This window comes from Homalodisca vitripennis, chromosome 3, assembly GCF_021130785.1.
Source record: "Homalodisca vitripennis isolate AUS2020 chromosome 3, UT_GWSS_2.1, whole genome shotgun sequence".
NCBI lineage: Eukaryota > Metazoa > Arthropoda > Insecta > Hemiptera > Cicadellidae > Homalodisca > Homalodisca vitripennis.
In genome coordinates, this window is record NC_060209.1 from 5,023,527 (window position 1) to 5,045,375 (window position 21,849).

The 21,849-nt window shown below is 36.9% G+C and overlaps 1 protein-coding gene across 4 annotated transcripts in view; it reads left to right on the forward strand.

Moving 5' to 3' along the window:
- The first annotated feature begins 14,681 nt into the window (after window positions 1-14,681).
- Window positions 14,682-21,849, forward strand: part of LOC124356546 — a 290,056-nt gene continuing 282,888 nt past the window's right edge. For 2 of the 4 annotated variants that reach the window (XM_046807610.1, XM_046807611.1), the window contains exon 1: window positions 14,682-14,863. In XM_046807610.1, coding sequence (XP_046663566.1) covers window positions 14,852-14,863 — 12 coding nt within the window. In that variant the 5' untranslated portion in view covers window positions 14,682-14,851. Of the gene's footprint in view, window positions 14,864-18,278; window positions 18,366-21,849 lie in introns of those variants that run through there. The other 2 variants (XM_046807609.1, XM_046807613.1) reach the window with 1 other exon arrangement.

The following is a 21,849-nucleotide window of genomic DNA, read 5'->3' on the forward strand; positions in this document are numbered from 1 at the left end:
ATGCCAATCTGGAAACATTGTTAGCCAAAATGCTTCAGTGACTGTACTACAGTACCACACTCTATAAGTCTGGCTGATTCACCAACGATTTCTGTTAAATTTTCTGATAAGGCAATAAAATTACATGCCAATCTGGAAACATTGTTAGCCAAAATGCTTCAGTGACTGTACTACAGTACCACACTCTATAAGTCTGGCTGATTCACCAACGATTTCTGTTAAATTTTCTGATAAGGCAATAAAATTTCATGCCAATCTGGAAACATTGTTAGCCAAAATGCTTCAGTGACTGTACTATAGTACCACACTCTATAAGTGTGGCTGATTCACCAACGATTTCTGTTAAATTTTCTTATAAGGCAATAAAATTACATGCACCTTTACGGATAATTTTGTATACATAAATAATTTCAAATCCATTCGTTGGAATAAAAGAAAAATTGTTGAACTGTTGAGTAGAGTGACTGTGATCTGCCCTTCCCCAGACTTAGCTTGCTGTAGATGTCCCGAGCTGGCAGACTGCTGTGATACAGTAAGTGAAGTGAAGACATTGCTTGAACGATCTGAGCGTCATTCCATTCATACTGGCACCGTTATTAAAACAATGTGTGTTTTTTACTACTAGTCTTTCATTTTTCCCTTTTTACATTTATAGTGAGAGTCATTTTGGAAATCAGTGTAACAATCTATACCACAAGTTAATAAATTTGAAGCCTAAGTGTAGACGAGGTTGTGACTATGAAGAATGAAGATCACAAGCAAACTTGCTTTTTCAAAACTAACAAATCAATTTTGATAAACTATAATAAAGAAATTTTCAGCCTCAATTTCTTTTATCTATAATAATATATTCTGGATATCGCTATAAGAAAGATTACTAAATGCCAATGGAAACTTTAAACTCTGTCACAGGATGAAACTAGCACTTGTCTTATCTGCAATGCAGGAGTTTGCACACCACATGTGGTGCAACAGGCTTTACAAAAGTTGCATGTAAAATTTCAAGTCCAGCTCATTACAAGGTTACAGACAGACAACCGTACGGAAAATAAGTTTTACATTTCTCCACCTGGCAAAAGAGAAATTGCGACAGCCTACTGAATGGCTTTAATAATGGTCAGACAAATCCTGTGGATAGACATGACCAATTATCACACTCATTCTTGTCTACTTAGAACTGAAGGTATATAATTTAATTCTTTAAGATATCCAGCTGAAAACAGAAGAAGAATTTTTCCAGATCACTTGTTATAGCAAAATGTACACAATTTCAAGTTTATAGTATAGATCAATTAATTTTCGAAATGCCACCCTGACTAATAGGCTTTGCTAACACTCAGAAAAATCTCATGGAGGGAGATAAACAATCTTCTGACTCTATGTTGACTAAACAGTGTGAGGCAAACCATCTGTCCAAGATGTATAGTGGAACAGAAAACCTCAAAGAATTCGGGAAAATAATTTTAATACCCAAAATTGCACTTTTGGGGGTTAAGGTTAACACTTGAAAGATTTTAATTAATTAAAAATTAGGATATTTATAACTGTTAAAGCTTGATAACTCAAATAGCAAGGTATGAAATTCATTACACATATCAATAACTCTATTGAATACAACTTGAAGTTCGAACATCAATAAATAAAGTTAGGAGAGTAACATAATATATCCTGAATGTTTTGGGGCCACCTAAATATGAGTTTTCGTTAAAACAAAGCAGATAGGGTTCTCAGTTCAGAGGCTATGAAGGTGTTCTGCCCTGTATACAAATGAACTGATACCACAAAGTGTATGTGTTTCTCCACAAATACAAATGGCATGAAGAATTGAAAAACAGAGGATCGAATCTAAAAATTATATAATGACATGGATTTTGTGGGACAGAACGTGTGGTTGGAATTGGATTAATCTGTTTTAAACATTGTTGAATGTTAATATTATTATTATTATAAAGAGCAGCCCACTGCCAACATATGAATGAATAGCCAAACTTTCAAAACATATCACTTGCATTATATTTATGACATTGTTAAATGAACAAAGTTGTAAGTAGGCAGGAGAGTGTAATATATTCGTCGTACGTTAAAATTACATAATTTTGTATTTCGAGGTTATAGTATATTAGCCAATGATTATGCAACTTGGTGGACGGGTGGCTCTGGATGTCAGAACATGTAGCACATCATATCGTGTAGAGTGTAATATTATACAGCGTGTGTATGACACGACAGGACAAACATCTGGGACGTATTGCAGGGATAAAACAAGTGTTTTTAGCTCTATAACGACTACTAAATGCTGCTCAAACCTTGCTTTTCCTCAGGTATTTATCAGAGCCACAGTCCATCCAAAGTTAAATTATATTTTTGGGTAGCACCTAAATATTCCGAAAAGTGTTATACAATAGAAACTTGTGGATAGTTTGTTATAAATAGTCAAACAAACAAACAAGAAATCGAAGTCACATTAAAAACGTGTGCCGCAGGAATTTAGAAATATAAATAACACACAGTTTATATCCAACACAAATATCTGTGGAAAATATATGTAAGAAAGATGTTATTGATAATACTCGTATTTCACGCCTGTTTCAGTTCCTAGATGAGCACTACTTAATTCCACATCAAATTCCAAATAACAAGAGATACTAAATAACATTACTATCAGTTATTATTCATTAGTGTCAGCCTACACTAGATAATACAGTTCTAGTGTTGATACACTTCTTATAATTTCGTGTCTCAATGCTCAATCGCGAATGATGTGATTACTGATTATGGATTGATTTTCACGTGCAGCTGAGTAATGCGCAACATTAAACAAATAATTCCGTGGAGTGGGTTAAGCTCAAGAAATGGAAATATTCGTGCTACATGCCTAATTGTATTTTTAAGTGGAGATTATTGATTACTGAATGTTCAAATATTTCGATCAATGCCGTTTTGTAAATATTTATCAAGAACGCGTTGTTGGTCAATTTCGTGAGTTAATTGATGTGACCTGACATTGAATGCATTTCTCAACTATATAGGCTAATTCGCTCTGATCACAACAGAGTGGTCCAAGGTAACTTTCCACGCAAGCTTTTAGCGTCATTTACGTAATAGTTCGTGATTATTTGTCAAATTGAGCACCAACTATTTGTCGTAATTCTTTGATTCGATTTACAATTCTTCATAACAAATTGAACTTTCCGCACGTAGTCCCACATGTTAATAAAATTATATAAATGGTGATCGTTACAGACAGGGCCGTACTCAGCTTTGACGGGCCCCGTCATGTTCCCTCCCCGCGCCCCCTTACACCTTCTCTACCGTTATCTCATTAACTGCATCTTGTGATTTTGTTAATTATAGTAAGTTAAAGTTATAATATTGAGCTATCTCGTCCGTCGACACGGTTCATTGAAATAGACGTGTGGAGGGGGGCCCGGCCTGAGCCTCCTGAGGGCCGGGGCGCCAGTAAAATTGTATGGGAAACCCTGTATGAGTACAGCCCTGATTATAGAAAAAGTATTGCCAGTTAAAACACATTACTCTTACATGTATTTTATAAGCCCTGTCTGTTCTTGGAGTATATGGACTAATATAACTTAAACTATTGTCCGCAGAGATCTGTCTTGCAACTACTTTTATTTATCATCTAAGTTCCTAAATGTTGGTTAAACAGTGCTGTCTTTTCGTATACAATTAATAATACAGTTTTAGTTAAGATTTCCAATTATTACAGCGTCATAAAAGAGTCATTTCATCATTAAAAAGGTGGTTTTATAATAATGGTCTGCTTCTTAGTACAGGGAAGGGAAGATATTTGACATAAACTTTCAGCCTTCCGTTAACTTGCACTATGATTATGTGCCAAATAATTACATTTGTAAAACAGCATCTTTTCCTACAATTTTACTTCCCAGACTTCATAACACACAAGAAATAAAACTAATATGACCGTCCCATTCCATAAAATATGTTATGAAACCGAACTACAATATGTGGGCAGACAATTCTTCAATACACACCCACTTCACCTTGAAATGTACGATCAATAACAACTTTCAAAATGAAGCTCTGTGAGTTCCTCATAAATTACTCGATGAACCAGATCCATTTTGTTTAACTAAGTGGACAGGTACGTTATCGAAAACACTTTTTTTATGTTTTAAGTTTTTAATTGTAAATAAAATTTCGTTTATATCAGTGGGAGCTAAGAAAGACTTGAGTGTGTTGCCGAACTTGTGCAATATGTAGATACGGCGTCGGTGTGACAGAGTTTGGGCTAACTTGACCTTGAAGCGAGATAAGATATGAGTTAATTATCTCTGCTACTTGATTATGTTCACTGATAATCTCACCGCTGTATAGTTCAATTTTGTCAACGTTTAGGCCGGTCGTCGAACCGATGACGTCATTTATTACTCTCCAGTACTGCTCAAAATCACCGTTACAACTCATTTTATTAGCAAAAATGCGTTTTTTGCTTCATCAAGTCACTCTTTAGTTTACTACAAAATAAGTCAAAATAACGTTTGAAAGCTGAGTCATATGGACTTTTCTTAAATAATGTGTAGGCCTACAATTTTGTACGTTTTTGAACTTTGCTTAACACATTTAGGTTTATCTAAGGACTAAGTAACTTGTCTTTACTTAATTTGTTCCGCCCGGAAACAAACTTACAACTATCCATTTTCGCTAAAAGTAAGTCATGGTACTTATCATAACAGAAATCGACATTAACTTACCCTAAACATACATTCCAATTAACATCCTTACACTCAGTGCAATAAATTAAGATAAATTGGTCTGTATGATTCCTCCAGATTTTTATCTTTAGAAGGCTTAAGTAGGGCAATGCTCCTGAAGTGTTTCCAAGTTGTAGGAATATCAGTATATCCATTCTAGATTTTCTAGGAACATGTTGAGAGCATTTATTGACAAACACTTAATCATTTTATCAAAATCCCATCTAAGCCTGGTAATGTGATATTCTTTTTACTCTTAATACTTAGTTGTAAATCTTTTAAAGTAAAGTTTTTTTTATAAAGGGTCATTTGTAGATGTGGATCTATATCATTTCATTTTGGTGCATTGCATTTCATTAACATGAGGTTCATAATCTGGAATTTTGGGTTTCATGAAGCTTTGACACACTTCCTCGTTGTCATTTATAACAGCTTTATTACCAGTAATAATATTGTTACCTTTTAACTTCTTCAATATTTTTCAAGCAAATGTGCTTAATCTTTTACCTCAATATCTAGGCATAATTTTTCCCAATTTAATTTCTTGGCCAACTGGAGTTCTTCTCTAGCCTTTAATATTGAGCTGTTTGATTGGTAGTTAACTGCATTCATTTGTTTCTGGAATGTAGTGAATGCTAGCCGTCTCTGGGCAACAGCACGGGAACAATTGTCTGTCCACCATGGTTTTGGTGAAAAAGCTTATCTCGAATTATTTTAGGGAGTTTTAACTTTGGGAATAGATACTTCACTAGACTGTGTAATAATATTATAGAGTTCACTCATTTTATGTTCAGGATAAATATTGGTTAAAGCGCCCAAATTTCTGTTTCAATAGACAGTGAAAAGTGGCCAGTTTGCTTTTTTTTTAATTGAGCTTGTTATTATTATTACAAAAATTTGGATTGTACTTAAATGTAAGACATGGCATATTAAACTGTATACTTATAGGTGAGTGGTCACTACCCCTAGAGCCCTTACATAATTCCAAATTTTCCAGTAAAGCGTGCATATTTGGTGACGCAAAAGATAAATCAAGGATAGAAGATTTATGATTTAAGGAGGACATTGTAGTGCGACTGTGATCATTAAGCAAAGTAAATAATGATTTGTTATATTCATGAAAAATATCATTTCCTCTTGTGTTAGAAGCAATCGCTCCCCAGTAGACTAGGGGTGATGACGAGCATTCGTATCCTCACATAATAATGCAAAACCTTTATCTATATTGAATATAAGTATTGTTGCCAAAAACTTCTTTCAATTTTATTTGAAGGTTTACAATATACGTTGTAAATGTAAATAGGCTTCTTAAAATTAGTTATTTAAATACAGATAACTGTATCACATTGTTGTTGTAGCTAGATATTTTTGTATGTGTAACTGACATATAATATAATTGCAACACCACCGTATCCATCAAATCTATTTACCCTTTCAATATTGTACGTACTTGTTAATGTAATCTTTAATGTAATCTTGATCTGTTAGCCAAGTTTCTTGAGTCATACACACTTGGATGTTATAGTTTGTAATTGTGTGTATAAATTCTGGCCATTTATGTTAAAATTATTTTGTGTTCCACTGAAACACATTTAACTTATTTATCATGTTTAACAGTTGCCGACGATGAACTATTTCCTATAATGGCACTTTTATTTGTGTTTTGTTTCAAAGTTCTGTCCGTAGATATATTAGTCTTAGTACTTAGGTTATTCTCCCCCATTTTGAAAGGGCCATGAAATCATCAAATTGCTTTTCATTGTCATTTCATGTTTTTCCATGAAGTGGAAAATAGGTGTGGTTTGAAGTTTTAATTGTATTTCCTCTATTTATTTATTCACCAGGGAACGTAAATATTCCTGTTTCTGTTCCATATGCTGACTACAACTGCCAAGACTTACTTGTTGCTGGGTACTGAGTTTTTGAATTGGGTACTGTATTAGTTCTGCTACCACTAATACGATTAGGATCTAAGACCTTGGGCTTATAACTATTATTTTTATAGCCTATTCTATGATTTTTGTATTTTTGTTGGCCTACCTCTGATGGAATATATGTAACGTTGTAGTTACTCTCACTGTTTTGGCTGTTCAGCTCTGAATAATCTTCTTCGATTAAGCTCGAGAACATGTTGACAGTTTCCAATAGGCTATTTGATTTAAACTTAATCAATTGAAGCTCAGGACAGTTTCATATGTGTGGTTTTTAGTGGCAGTGACGTAAGAGTTAGGTATTACAAAGTTACCTCTGATTTTTTTATATGTTATGGGGAAAAACTTTCTAGAAGTATGAAAATCCTTTCATAAAACTCATCCTATCCTTAATGTTATTTTGACGGGTATATTCTGGGCATGTTTTAGAGGTGCTGCTGTGTGCACATAGGCAATGAATACATTTTAAAGAGGTCTGATATTCATCTGAATGAATACTCTCTCCACAGTTACTATATAGCCTATAGATTACAGGGTGTACTTTGCTACACACCCATAGGCAAAACACTGAAACATCGCTTAATAGGTATAATGTAGGTATCTACCTCCATTCGAACATAATTAAGTTTAACATATTCGGGTAGTCTGTCCGAGTCAAAAGTAACAAAAGATGTAGGAACTAGTTCGCCTTTAATTCGCCTTTTAATTATATGAGCTTGATTATTTTATCTCTTGTAAAAGGGGTTAATTTACGTTTTTCTTTATCTTCAAAATAAAGGTGATAATTTCAAAAGGTATTTGATTGTCAAATTTATAATCTCTCTTGATAAATGCTTTTTTAAAGTTTGAGAAGGTTTTGTTATTATCCTGATTCTAAAAAGGGCTCCTACCATCCATATCTCTGTTCCTTTTATATTCATTGTTTTTTTAAGTTAGAAGTATCCATGTAATCATGATCGGGTACAATAATAGTGTGGACAGCTCTCTGCACCTCCATATTCTCCGTCTCGGCGGAACTCATGGCCGGACCCTGAGAATACAGAAAAAATGAAATCAGAAGTACACTAATAATAAAACAGTATACTCGTACAAATCACAGGGTAAACTACAGCAAAGGACATTGTTAACTCAGTTACCTCGACTGGCAGTTACCTCAGTTACCTCGACTGGCAGTTACCTCACCAACATTTCGACCCAGGAAAGGCTGGCTACTAACCTCTCATTAAACGTCCAACTGAAAACAAGGCAAAATCCAACTAAGAAATCCAAATAAACTCAGTTTATCTCTCATTAACGGTTTGACTGCGAAGTTAAAAGTTAAAAGTAGTGAATAACAATAATTAACACAAAAAACGAAACTTAAGTTATCAAGGTCAATCCAATTGACATGTGATGTAAACATGTAAACAAACAAACGTGAAACTAGATTTCTTAGTAGTGCATAACAATACGAACATTTGTTTAGTAATAGTTTATACTACTATACTATAAATTATAATCTTATACCAAATAGTATTTTATGTTTAAATCGTTGTAAGGTAAACTGTATGAAGTAATACGGTTATGTCGAAAATTTACGAAATACATTTCTTAACAGATGTTATATTTTTCACTTTGTGAATGTTTAAAAGTAAAAGTAAAAAGTAAAGTAAAAGTAAAAGTAAAAGTAAAAAAGTAAAGTAAAAGTAAAAAAAAGTAAAAGTAAAAGTAAAAAAAAGTAAAGAATGTCTTATATTACCAGGCGAAGTTAGGGCTAAGAAGCCTGAATGTTTACCACGTCAGGAAAAAGTGGAATTGGTATAAATTATCGTGTAATGTATTCCGTTTAAACTTTTAAATTTCAACGTTTCCCAATTTACAGCTTACGGGGACCAATGTTATTAAACAATTACCTAATTGATTTAGTGTTAATTTTGTTCGTGTTTAAAATATTAACATTTGTTTAAACTGAAAACTATTCCCGAAACACATTACTTGTACAATTCACACGCGACATGGGCACTGTAATGCGTATTGCGTGTTTTAGAGAAAGCATAATAAGTTAACGTGAAGGTGAATTTTAGAAATATTTCAATAACATTGGAAATGCCAATAATTAGCGATTTCCATCTCATCAGCCAGTATTTATGGCTGTCCCTTCCTTACTGTAAATAGGCCTTCAGCCTCAGTCGGAAGAAGTAGTTACATTTTGTGACAACTGAAATATAAATTTATCTCTTGGAATTTGCAGAAAATTGTCAGAGATACAAAACAAATTGTTATTTACAAAATGTTTAGTAAATACAATAATTATTCCAGGACACGTTTTGTTTTTCTCTAGGTTTACAAATAACGGATTGTGAATTTTTCGAAGTTTCAACGGCCGCCATATTGAAACGAAATTACTGCACCTCTGGTCACTGTCAAATTACTACAGTTGAGCCACAGTCCGCACAGCACTGCTAAAGCATGATGTCAGTGAAGTTGTTCTTTGTACAATACTTCAATCAAGGAAATTCTCGTCAGGGATGATCAGTTTCTGGCGGTGGTCGCAGTGTGTATGAACTAAGAGAGATTCGTAATCCTATTCTTCAGCTCACCATATCGAGCCTGATCCGTTTTTCTACATAATCCTGTCCGACAGTGGAGTATACAGAACATTATTGCGGAGGGGTGGCTGACACACTTTGTAGTGTAGGAAGTATAAAATAATCGCCAAAATTGTGGCTTCAGCTCACCATATCGAGCCTGATCCGTTTTTCTACATAATCCTGTCCGACAGTGGAGTATACAGAACATTATTGCGGAGGGGTGGCTGACACACTTTGTAGTGTAGGAAGTATAAAATAATCGCCAAAATTGTGGCTTCAGCTCACCATATCGAGCCTGATCCGTTTTTCTACATAATCCTGTCCGACAGTGGAGTATACAGAACATTATTGCGGAGGGGTGGCTGACACACTTTGTAGTGTAGGAAGTATAAAATAATCGCCAAAATTGTGGCTTCAGCTCACCATATCGAGCCTGATCCGTTTTTCTACATAATCCTGTCCGACAGTGGAGTATACACAACATTATTGCGGAGGGGTGGCTGACACACTTTGTAGTGTAGGAAGTATAAAATAATCGCCAAAATTGTGGCTTCAGCTCACCATATCGAGCCTGATCCGTTTTTCTACATAATCCTGTCCGACAGTGGAGTATACACAACATTATTGCGGAGGGGTGGCTGACACACTTTGTAGTGTAGGAAGTATAAAATAATCGCCAAAATTGTGGCTTCAGCTCACCATATCGAGCCTGATCCGTTTTTCTACATAATCCTGTCCGACAGTGGAGTAATACACAACATTATTGCGGAGGGGTGGCTGACACACTTTGTAGTGTAGGAAGTATAAAATAATCGCCAAAATTGTGGCTTCAGCTCACCATATCGAGCCTGATCCGTTTTTCTACATAATCCTGTCCGACAGTGGAGTATACACAACATTATTGCGGAGGGGTGGCTGACACACTTTGTAGTGTAGGAAGTATAAAATAATCGCCAAAATTGTGGCTTCAGCTCACCATATCGAGCCTGATCCGTTTTTCTACATAATCCTGTCCGACAGTGGAGTATACACAACATTATTGCGGAGGGGTGGCTGACACACTTTGTAGTGTAGGAAGTATAAAATAATCGCCAAAATTGTGGCTTCAGCTCACCATATCGAGCCTGATCCGTTTTTCTACATAATCCTGTCCGACAGTGGAGTAATACACAACATTATTGCGGAGGGGTGGCTGACACACTTTGTAGTGTAGGAAGTATAAAATAATCGCCAAAATTGTGGCTTCAGCTCACCATATCGAGCCTGATCCGTTTTTCTACATAATCCTGTCCGACAGTGGAGTATACACAACATTATTGCGGAGGGGTGGCTGACACACTTTGTAGTGTAGGAAGTATAAAATAATCGCCAAAATTGTGGCTTCAGCTCACCATATCGAGCCTGATCCGTTTTTCTACATAATCCTGTCCGACAGTGGAGTATACACAACATTATTGCGGAGGGGTGGCTGACACACTTTGTAGTGTAGGAAGTATAAAATAATCGCCAAAATTGTGGCTTCAGCTCACCATATCGAGCCTGATCCGTTTTTCTACATAATCCTGTCCGACAGTGGAGTATACAGAACATTATTGCGGAGGGGTGGCTGACACACTTTGTAGTGTAGGAAGTATAAAATAATCGCCAAAATTGTGGCTTCAGCTCACCATATCGAGCCTGATCCGTTTTTCTACATAATCCTGTCCGACAGTGGAGTATACACAACATTATTGCGGAGGGGTGGCTGACACACTTTGTAGTGTAGGAAGTATAAAATAATCGCCAAAATTGTGGCTTCAGCTCACCATATCGAGCCTGATCCGTTTTTCTACATAATCCTGTCCGACAGTGGAGTATACACAACATTATTGCGGAGGGGTGGCTGACACACTTTGTAGTGTAGGAAGTATAAAATAATCGCCAAAATTGTGGCTTCAGCTCACCATATCGAGCCTGATCCGTTTTTCTACATAATCCTGTCCGACAGTGGAGTATACACAACATTATTGCGGAGGGGTGGCTGACACACTTTGTAGTGTAGGAAGTATAAAATAATCGCCAAAATTGTGGCTTCAGCTCACCATATCGAGCCTGATCCGTTTTTCTACATAATCCTGTCCGACAGTGGAGTATACACAACATTATTGCGGAGGGGTGGCTGACACACTTTGTAGTGTAGGAAGTATAAAATAATCGCCAAAATTGTGGCTTCAGCTCACCATATCGAGCCTGATCCGTTTTTCTACATAATCCTGTCCGACAGTGGAGTATACACAACATTATTGCGGAGGGGTGGCTGACACACTTTGTAGTGTAGGAAGTATAAAATAATCGCCAAAATTGTGGCTTCAGCTCACCATATCGAGCCTGATCCGTTTTTCTACATAATCCTGTCCGACAGTGGAGTAATACACAACATTATTGCGGAGGGGTGGCTGACACACTTTGTAGTGTAGGAAGTATAAAATAATCGCCAAAATTGTGGCTTCAGCTCACCATATCGAGCCTGATCCGTTTTTCTACATAATCCTGTCCGACAGTGGAGTAATACACAACATTATTGCGGAGGGGTGGCTGACACACTTTGTAGTGTAGGAAGTATAAAATAATCGCCAAAATTGTGGCTTCAGCTCACCATATCGAGCCTGATCCGTTTTTCTACATAATCCTGTCCGACAGTGGAGTATACACAACATTATTGCGGAGGGGTGGCTGACACACTTTGTAGTGTAGGAAGTATAAAATAATCGCCAAAATTGTGGCTTCAGCTCACCATATCGAGCCTGATCCGTTTTTCTACATAATCCTGTCCGACAGTGGAGTATACACAACATTATTGCGGAGGGGTGGCTGACACACTTTGTAGTGTAGGAAGTATAAAATAATCGCCAAAATTGTGGCTTCAGCTCACCATATCGAGCCTGATCCGTTTTTCTACATAATCCTGTCCGACAGTGGAGTATACACAACATTATTGCGGAGGGGTGGCTGACACACTTTGTAGTGTAGGAAGTATAAAATAATCGCCAAAATTGTGGCTTCAGCTCACCATATCGAGCCTGATCCGTTTTTCTACATAATCCTGTCCGACAGTGGAGTATACACAACATTATTGCGGAGGGGTGGCTGACACACTTTGTAGTGTAGGAAGTATAAAATAATCGCCAAAATTGTGGCTTCAGCTCACCATATCGAGCCTGATCCGTTTTTCTACATAATCCTGTCCGACAGTGGAGTATACACAACATTATTGCGGAGGGGTGGCTGACACACACTTTGTAGTGTAGGAAGTATAAAATAATCGCCAAAATTGTGGCTTCAGCTCACCATATCGAGCCTGATCCGTTTTTCTACATAATCCTGTCCGACAGTGGAGTATACACAACATTATTGCGGAGGGGTGGCTGACACACTTTGTAGTGTAGGAAGTATAAAATAATCGCCAAAATTGTGGCTTCAGCTCACCATATCGAGCCTGATCCGTTTTTCTACATAATCCTGTCCGACAGTGGAGTATACACAACATTATTGCGGAGGGGTGGCTGACACACTTTGTAGTGTAGGAAGTATAAAATAATCGCCAAAATTGTGGCTTCAGCTCACCATATCGAGCCTGATCCGTTTTTCTACATAATCCTGTCCGACAGTGGAGTAATACACAACATTATTGCGGAGGGGTGGCTGACACACTTTGTAGTGTAGGAAGTATAAAATAATCGCCAAAATTGTGGCTTCAGCTCACCATATCGAGCCTGATCCGTTTTTCTACATAATCCTGTCCGACAGTGGAGTATACACAACATTATTGCGGAGGGGTGGCTGACACACTTTGTAGTGTAGGAAGTATAAAATAATCGCCAAAATTGTGGCTTCAGCTCACCATATCGAGCCTGATCCGTTTTTCTACATAATCCTGTCCGACAGTGGAGTATACACAACATTATTGCGGAGGGGTGGCTGACACACTTTGTAGTGTAGGAAGTATAAAATAATCGCCAAAATTGTGGCTTCAGCTCACCATATCGAGCCTGATCCGTTTTTCTACATAATCCTGTCCGACAGTGGAGTATACACAACATTATTGCGGAGGGGTGGCTGACACACTTTGTAGTGTAGGAAGTATAAAATAATCGCCAAAATTGTGGCTTCAGCTCACCATATCGAGCCTGATCCGTTTTTCTACATAATCCTGTCCGACAGTGGAGTATACAGAACATTATTGCGGAGGGGTGGCTGACACACTTTGTAGTGTAGGAAGTATAAAATAATCGCCAAAATTGTGGACTTCAGGAAACTTCCCCAGGGAAGTTGTTGACCTTCGAGACTTCATAAATGTGTTCTACCTTAAAACTACTGCAACATTACAATTGCACCGAGTGGTTTGTCCTAAACTAGAATACATAATGAGGCCTTTAAGTTCTACAGTTTCCCGGGTGAAGATTCCTGAACCCCTAATTTTGGAGACCATTTTATACTTTTTCAACATTCTGTGTTAACAATCCCTCCCCCCGCCCTCTCCGAAATAATTTTCTACATTCGCCATTTAGTACGAACCTGATGATCATTTATATTTGCTTCCCAAGGATACTTTCAACAGGAATGGAATTTTTAATTGGGTGTACCAAAATTTCTAAGGGGAAATCGGTTCAAACCCTTCCCCAATTTTGTTTTGTTTCCTGGGAAATCGAACCCGTGTCCTCTCGGTTACAGAACCGCACCCTTACCCTACGGTATAGGCTTGGTAGGAACAGGTAAAAATTCTAAAATTTTAAAGACAGTTTACAGTATTTTGGAAGTTTAGTATGTCCAGAGGCCAATATGTCCCTATCTACTACGTGCTATCCCTTGACGTGATAGATCTGACATCGGAAATGTTGGAGATCTGGGACGTGATGTGAGGTCGGGGAAGTACCGATCGAAAATGCAGCTGGCCATCAGTGCGGGCTTCGGTGGCGCCGCACTTCCTAAATTCAAACTCAGATCAAGTGAGCGCTAGTAAATTTTAACTTTCTTTATTTATGACACATAAATGTGTATTTTCCTACTTGTAAAGGCCTAATAACAATTAGTAGATAGGGACAGAATGGCCTTCAGATAATACCCAAGTACCATCCATTGTTTCTTTAATTCACAAAATCGATAATCATTTGAAATCTATTTTACTAACAATATTTTCAGTCTTGCTACCGAAACAAAAATAGATATCTACGATAAACACGACTAAGAGGGTATATAAACTTCCACGGCGCGGGGGACAGGATCAGTATAATATTACAATGGGGGTGGTTCAGCTGGGGGGGAAGGGGGTGTTAAATGCCGTAACAAACCACGCTCCGGCCAGCAGAGACAAAGAAGAGAAGAGGCAAATTGAAGCTCTATATGAAGTCCTGGTGGACATGCGCCCTGCTTCCACCGGCGCGCTCTGGCGGCAGAATCGGCGACTGTGACAGTATTGATCTTCCCGGTCGACGTAGCTGTGTTGTCAGTGTATTCTACTTGTAGTTACTGTGAACTGTATCCAATAGAGTTGTAGTTTATAACATAGTGCAGTGGTCAGGACATGAAATTGTTCGTCAAGTTCAAGTGAACTTCTCGAGTCGGTTTGATTTTCCCAGATATGGCTAGCAAGGTAAGTCGCTACGCGGCATAGTGTACACTACAGTTACATTTTCCTGAATAATCGACACAAACAAGAATACAAAATAACAGTATTAGTTTGAGATTTCGTGGATTTGATAGTTTGAGCATTACTCGGGTTTCAAATAGAGTCGTGGCAAAAACAATGAACCTACACAAAAGACATAAACCGTATGTGGGTTGTATTTCAACCAAGTGTCTTTAGAAAACCAGTCTCTCGTCAGATTTAATTGTTGAGACATTTATACATATTATTGTGGGGATAATAATAAACCTAGTGCATGTATTCAACCGATGTTTTTACAAGGCCTATGTATTTGAACAAGTGTACGAGTATGCCCAGTGTACAGTGTACGATGTACGATGACGTGTGAGTGAATGGGTGACATGCACGAGCTTGTGCTTGCACAGCGATCGACGATAATCTATCGTTATCGTGCCTCACTATTGATTTGGAATTAATATTACTCCGACAATTGTATCTTCTCGTCTATCTAGAAAATAGATATTATGAGTTTTAAATACGACGATAACGACATTATCAAGTAATGGTTTAAGGTTTGTTTATTCTTATTCTGATTACGAAAGGCAGAGAAGATATGAGCGTTGTTTTATAAATCTACTATTTTTGATTGTTCAGTCGTTTCTTACAATTTGCATTATTTAACGTTTATTCTGCTTAAGTATTCCTCAATGAGTTATGAAATTACCCTTTCAATATAAATAAACCTCGTGACTGCAAAATAATATGATTCTTTCTAAACGCTGTCTCGTATTAACTTAATACATAACTTAAGTAACTGAACAAACAATAATATATTACTTAATATTTTATAGCCATAACCACAAACATAACCATATAATTCTCACATGGTGTTTTATATTAACTGTAGTAGCAGCAACCGATATTCAGACGTATTTCTTAGTTAGGTCTCTTACAGTAATAATAATAATAATAATCGCCATTGTATTGATATTAAAGCAATGAAGTTTGTGTAGTCCATTTCAATATTGTAATACAAACATTTTTCAAATTTACAGGTTTTTTCCTACTAACATCTTAATATTGAAAAAATAAAGTACATTCTTGGGAATATTGAAATAATTGTCAAATTGAAACAAAATGTTACTCACGGTTTAAGTTTAGTTATTTATACAATGTTATGTTATGTGACACACCGGAAAATCACAACTTTATTATGATAATTTGTAACCATTTCTAAAGAAAAATACATTGTATAGCTTGGAAGAATATTTCTACTTTCCAAATTATTTTGTACATTTCGGGTCATTTATTTAATGGCAATGTCCGTATATTTAAAATGAATGGCGTTTTGAGAGAAGTATGTATTATATTTTTCCGTCACACTTCTAAAATCGATGTTATAACTGTAGTCTGTTTCCATTGTAAATTAATGTAAAATTACATAAATATTTCACTTAATTTATGTAATTCGAACATCTTTTTTTAAATTAATCCTGTATTTGTTCACAGTAGAAACAAATTTACAAACAATGTATAAACAAAAATGCAGATTTTGTGAGAGTTTTGAAAATTTTACATTGCAGGGCCAAAGGTATTTTATCAGATGGAACAGAATAGAACAATAATACAAGATAAAACATTACGAACTGTACATGCCAGTGGTATGTTCAGCTAATCGCCAAAGAAAATAATGGGCGAAGGAATATATATATTTTTTAATTCAGCAATGGTAAAGTTTTGTATAAAAATTTATTTGTGCCCCTGTGATACAGTTCCAGGATCCTCTGTCGGCCTCTCGGGTGGACTACACGCGGGTAGAGACTGTAAGTGGAGTTATGTACAGTCTATAATGATAGTGCCAGGATCCTCTGTCGGCCTCTCGGGTGGACTACACGCGGGTAGAGACTGTAAGTGGAGTTATGTACAGTCTATAATGATAGTGCCAGGGTCTCTGTCGGCCTCTCGGGTGGACTACACGCGGGTAGAGACTGTAAGTGGAGTTATGTACAGTCTATAATGATAGTGCCAGGGTCTCTGTCGGCCTCTCGGGTGGACTACACGCGGGTAGAGACTGTAAGTGGAGTTATGTACAGTCTATAATGATAGTGCCAGGGTCTCTGTCGGCCTCTCGGGTGGACTACACGCGGGTAGAGACTGTAAGTGGAGTTATGTACAGTCTATAATGATAGTGCCAGGGTCTCTGTCGGCCTCTCGGGTGGACTACACGCGGGTAGAGACTGTAAGTGGAGTTATGTACAGTCTATAATGATAGTGCCAGGGTCTCTGTCGGCCTCTCGGGTGGACTACACGCGGGTAGAGACTGTAAGTGGAGTTATGTACAGTCTATAATGATAGTGCCAGGGTCTCTGTCGGCCTCTCGGGTGGACTACACGCGGGTAGAGACTGTAAGTGGAGTTATGTACAGTCTATAATGGATTAACATTCTTAAAGTCCCAACATAAAACTAATAATACTTCCTCATTAACCCTCTCAATTGATTTAATATTTATGCTCTAAGTGTGTTAACATTTACTCCCCTAGTAAGTGTAATATTGAAGATGTTTAACAAACTATTTCTTTAAAACCAAGTAATTGCTTTCGTATCCGCTAGACTACATCTGTAATATTCAAAATAACGTTGCCTTAATTATTGAACATTTCTTCAGCATTCATTGTTAAGGTTATTATTAGTATCATGTACAGATAAAGTGAAGAAAATATCTTGTAAGAGTAACATATTTTTTTATCATAAGACAAGTAAGATTACTTGTTTTGAGCAAACTAAACTATAGTACTATACCCTGTCGAAACAGTTCCAAATGTTGTAGGTTCCACTACATCTTTCGGAACGAAAGTTCCATCATCAGGTGGTTCTAAAGTACTTCACATGAGGTTGTCAAAGTTTTCAAAATTAAAAAATAAAAGATGCACAAGAACTATAGGGACGTACAGTACAACATTTGGAACTGTTTCGACAAGGTAGAGTACTATAAACAAAGTTATAGTACGATATTTTAGTTCATTGTACAATTCCGGGGCTATAGACCATGAATTTTCATTTCAACCAAAGATATGAATAATAAGGTGTCGTATCGAATATTAAACAAAGTCTTTATTCGACAGAGAGTTTATATAATGTTGTTAATTGAGTTTGAAGAAGAGTTCAACTTATTATCGTGTTACATATTCATAATGTTTACTCATATTAGAAAGCTTTGACCAAATAAAATGGTAACAGAACATGTAAATTGAAATTTATAAGCTGTATTAATCTGAAACAGCAGATACAACTACAGGTGTGTTATTGTTTACCATAACCCTAACTGCACAAGCTTCTCCTCATTCTGACAAGTTTACCGGTGTTAAAAGGTTCCATCGACTGTTTGTTTTATTTCCGCATTGGTGTTGTAACAAATACAAACGTTTAGACAGACTGATGGGTAGTTTTAAAGTGTTGAGGAGGAATTCCAAGAGAACCAAAGAATCAGCAAAGGGAAACGACCTCTCGGTATGTAATTGTTATGGTCGTGCTTTATTTTATTAACCAATATCTGCCATTATGTAATGAAATTATATTTTAAACTCCCATTAGTAAAAATAGATATAATATGGGAATACATAACATAAATAAGTAATGAACATCAATATTTATCATAAAACATATTGATATTATGTTAATAATTCTAAAACAATCAACTGAAACGAGTTTTAAGTATTTCTACAGTTAAACTGGTGTAACTATATATTCACTGCCTGTCTACATTCTGTTCTGCTCGAAAATTCGACACAATTAATAGCGATTAAATTAATTTAACCAAGCTTAAATTTATCAACGAGCTTCCAAAGTAAATAATTATATCGTGTAGTGCGATAATGTACAATTTTGTTTCCTTAAATTATGGTAATTTAAATTTGTTCAGTAAACTAAACAAGTAAGACTCGCAAATGTTATCAACTTTTTTCGACAGTTCTTTATAACTAAAACCTAATTGTCTTGTTAGAACTGTTGACTGGTCGCCACGATGGCAGTTACAATCACAATATCCAATATAAATCTTCATGAAACGCATTTTAAATGAATTTAAGTTATTTTAGTCAAATAGAATAATATTGTATTCACACAATATTTCTCGGTAAATATGTTTTCACACTGTTCACGTTGAATATTTATCTAAATCTTTGGGTCCTCAGGTACCTATTATGCTGAGGGCACCCTCTGTCTCTACCTATTACTTGTTATTAGGCGATATAAGTAGGTTTACATGTGGTTATTATTAAAATGCTACTAGTAGTACCAAATTTGAGGTTAACCTCTATGAGCGCTCACATGATCTGAGGTCGGGTTCTATCTCTAGGGATAGTAGATAGGGACAGAGAGGCCTCTGTATAATACCAAAGTACCAAAATATATTGTTATAAGTGACGACTGTTACCATGACACGTCACACCATTAGTACGCTATATGCTCGTGTTATAGGAGGATAGTGCCGGCCTCTGTATAATACCAAAGTACCAAAATATATTGTTATAAGTGACGACTGTTACCATGGCACGTCACACCATTAGTACGTTATACGCTCGTGTTATAGGAGGATAGTGCCGGACTCTGTATAATACCAAAGTACCAAAATATATTGTTATAAGTGACGACTGTTACCATGGCACGTCACATCATTAGTACGTTATACGCTCGTGTTATAGGAGGATAGTGCCGGCCTCTGTATAATACCAAAGTACCAAAATATATTGTTATAAGTGACGACTGTTACCATGGCACGTCACACCATTAGTACGTTATATGCTCGTGTTATAGGAGGATAGTGCCGGCCTCTGTATAATACCAAAGTACCAAAATATATTGTTATAAGTGACGACTGTTACCATGGCACGTCACACCATTAGTACGTTATATGCTCGTGTTATAGGAGGATAGTGCCGGCCTCTGTATAATACCAAAGTACCAAAATATATTGTTATAAGTGACGACTGTTACCATGGCACGTCACACCATTAGTACGTTATATGCTCGTGTTATAGGAGGATAGTGCCGGCCTCTGTATAATACCAAAGTACCAAAATATATTGTTATAAGTGACGACTGTTACCATGGCACGTCACACCATTAGTACGTTATATGCTCGTGTTATAGGAGGATAGTGCCGGCCTCTGTATAATACCAAAGTACCAAAATATATTGTTATAAGTGACGACTGTTACCATGGCACGTCACACCATTAGTACGTTATATGCTCGTGTTGTAGGAGGATAGTGCCGGCCTCTGTATAATACCAAAGTACCAAAATATATTGTTATAAGTGACGACTGTTACCATGGCACGTCACACCATTAGTACGTTATATGCTCGTGTTATAGGAGGATAGTGCCGGCCTCTGTATAATACCAAAGTACCAAAATATATTGTTATAAGTGACGACTGTTACCATGGCACGTCACACCATTAGTACGTTATATGCTCGTGTTATAGGAGGATAGTGCCGGCCTCTGTATAATACCAAAGTACCAAAATATATTGTTATAAGTGACGACTGTTACCATGGCACGTCACACCATTAGTACGTTATATGCTCGTGTTGTAGGAGGATAGTGCCGGCCTCTGTATAATACCAAAGTACCAAAATATATTGTTATAAGTGACGACTGTTACCATGGCACGTCACACCATTAGTACGTTATATGCTCGTGTTATAGGAGGATAGTGCCGGCCTCTGTATAATACCAAAGTACCAAAATATATTGTTATAAGTGACGACTGTTACCATGGCACGTCACACCATTAGTACGTTATACGCTCGTGTTATAGGAGGATAGTGCCGGCCTCTGTATAATACCAAAGTACCAAAATATATTGTTATAAGTGACGACTGTTACCATGGCACGTCACACCATTAGTACGTTATATGCTCGTGTTATAGGAGGATAGTGCCGGCCTCTGTATTCCAAAGGATTAGAATAATATAGTTTTTGGTCTTACTATATGGATACACGGATTGTTCCGCGATGTTCACGTAAGTTGAAACTAACTTCAGTTCAACCTCGGAGATAAACAATGATGGTGAAACTTACATAACGTTTTCCAAACAACCTAAAACTAAAATGTATGTTACCATATAACACATGCTGATTCCATATATTCTTTTAATTGTTATTAGATTTAAAACCCCAAAATACTGGAACAAATGGAGTTTGAGAACATTTAGCAGGTTTTAAAGCAAATAAGAATCAAGGTCTGAACCGTCATCTTCGATAATGATGATGATAATGATGAAGTCGTCATGGAACACATTAGAAGATATTGAACTGGAAGTTCTCTGTGGATGGGCGAGTTATCTTAGTCCGACTTTATGATACTACATAACCTATAAAGGTTGAATATGGAGTACTAATGTAGTACTAGACTTACAATAAATACACTTACTATGTTCACGGGCATTGTGACAAGTGAGTGAGCAGTCAATTTATCTATAAAGGGGACGTTTTCAAATTGCACAAGCAATGAGCAATGCAATATTTTATTTTATTGCAGTTTTACTTCCCTTCCGTATCAAAGTGAAAGGCATCGCACGGCTATTACACCAATAGTTTTACTTTCAGGAGTATTTGTTGGCACGTGTATTACACACATTAGCAGTAGCAATGCATTTTCTCCTGGTGTACCGAAATACCTTTACTCCGGCACACAGTTACTTCTGAGTTATAAGGACTATCATTGTCGAGAACATCTTTCAACCTTAAAGTACAGTTTATTTTGTCCTGACTGTACAGCAGTACGGTGATTCCATATCAATAAAATGATTGCAATGAATAATTGAATCCCCGGGACGAACCGGTTGTAATCGCTGAAGTTGTGACATAAAATGTTTTCCAGGGTTGGCGCAATGTTGCAGGAAGACGAAGACCGTCAACAGCGAACGCTAGGTCAGGGTCGGGGACCGGTTTCTACGCGATACAGTGGACAGCGCAACCGCAGTGTC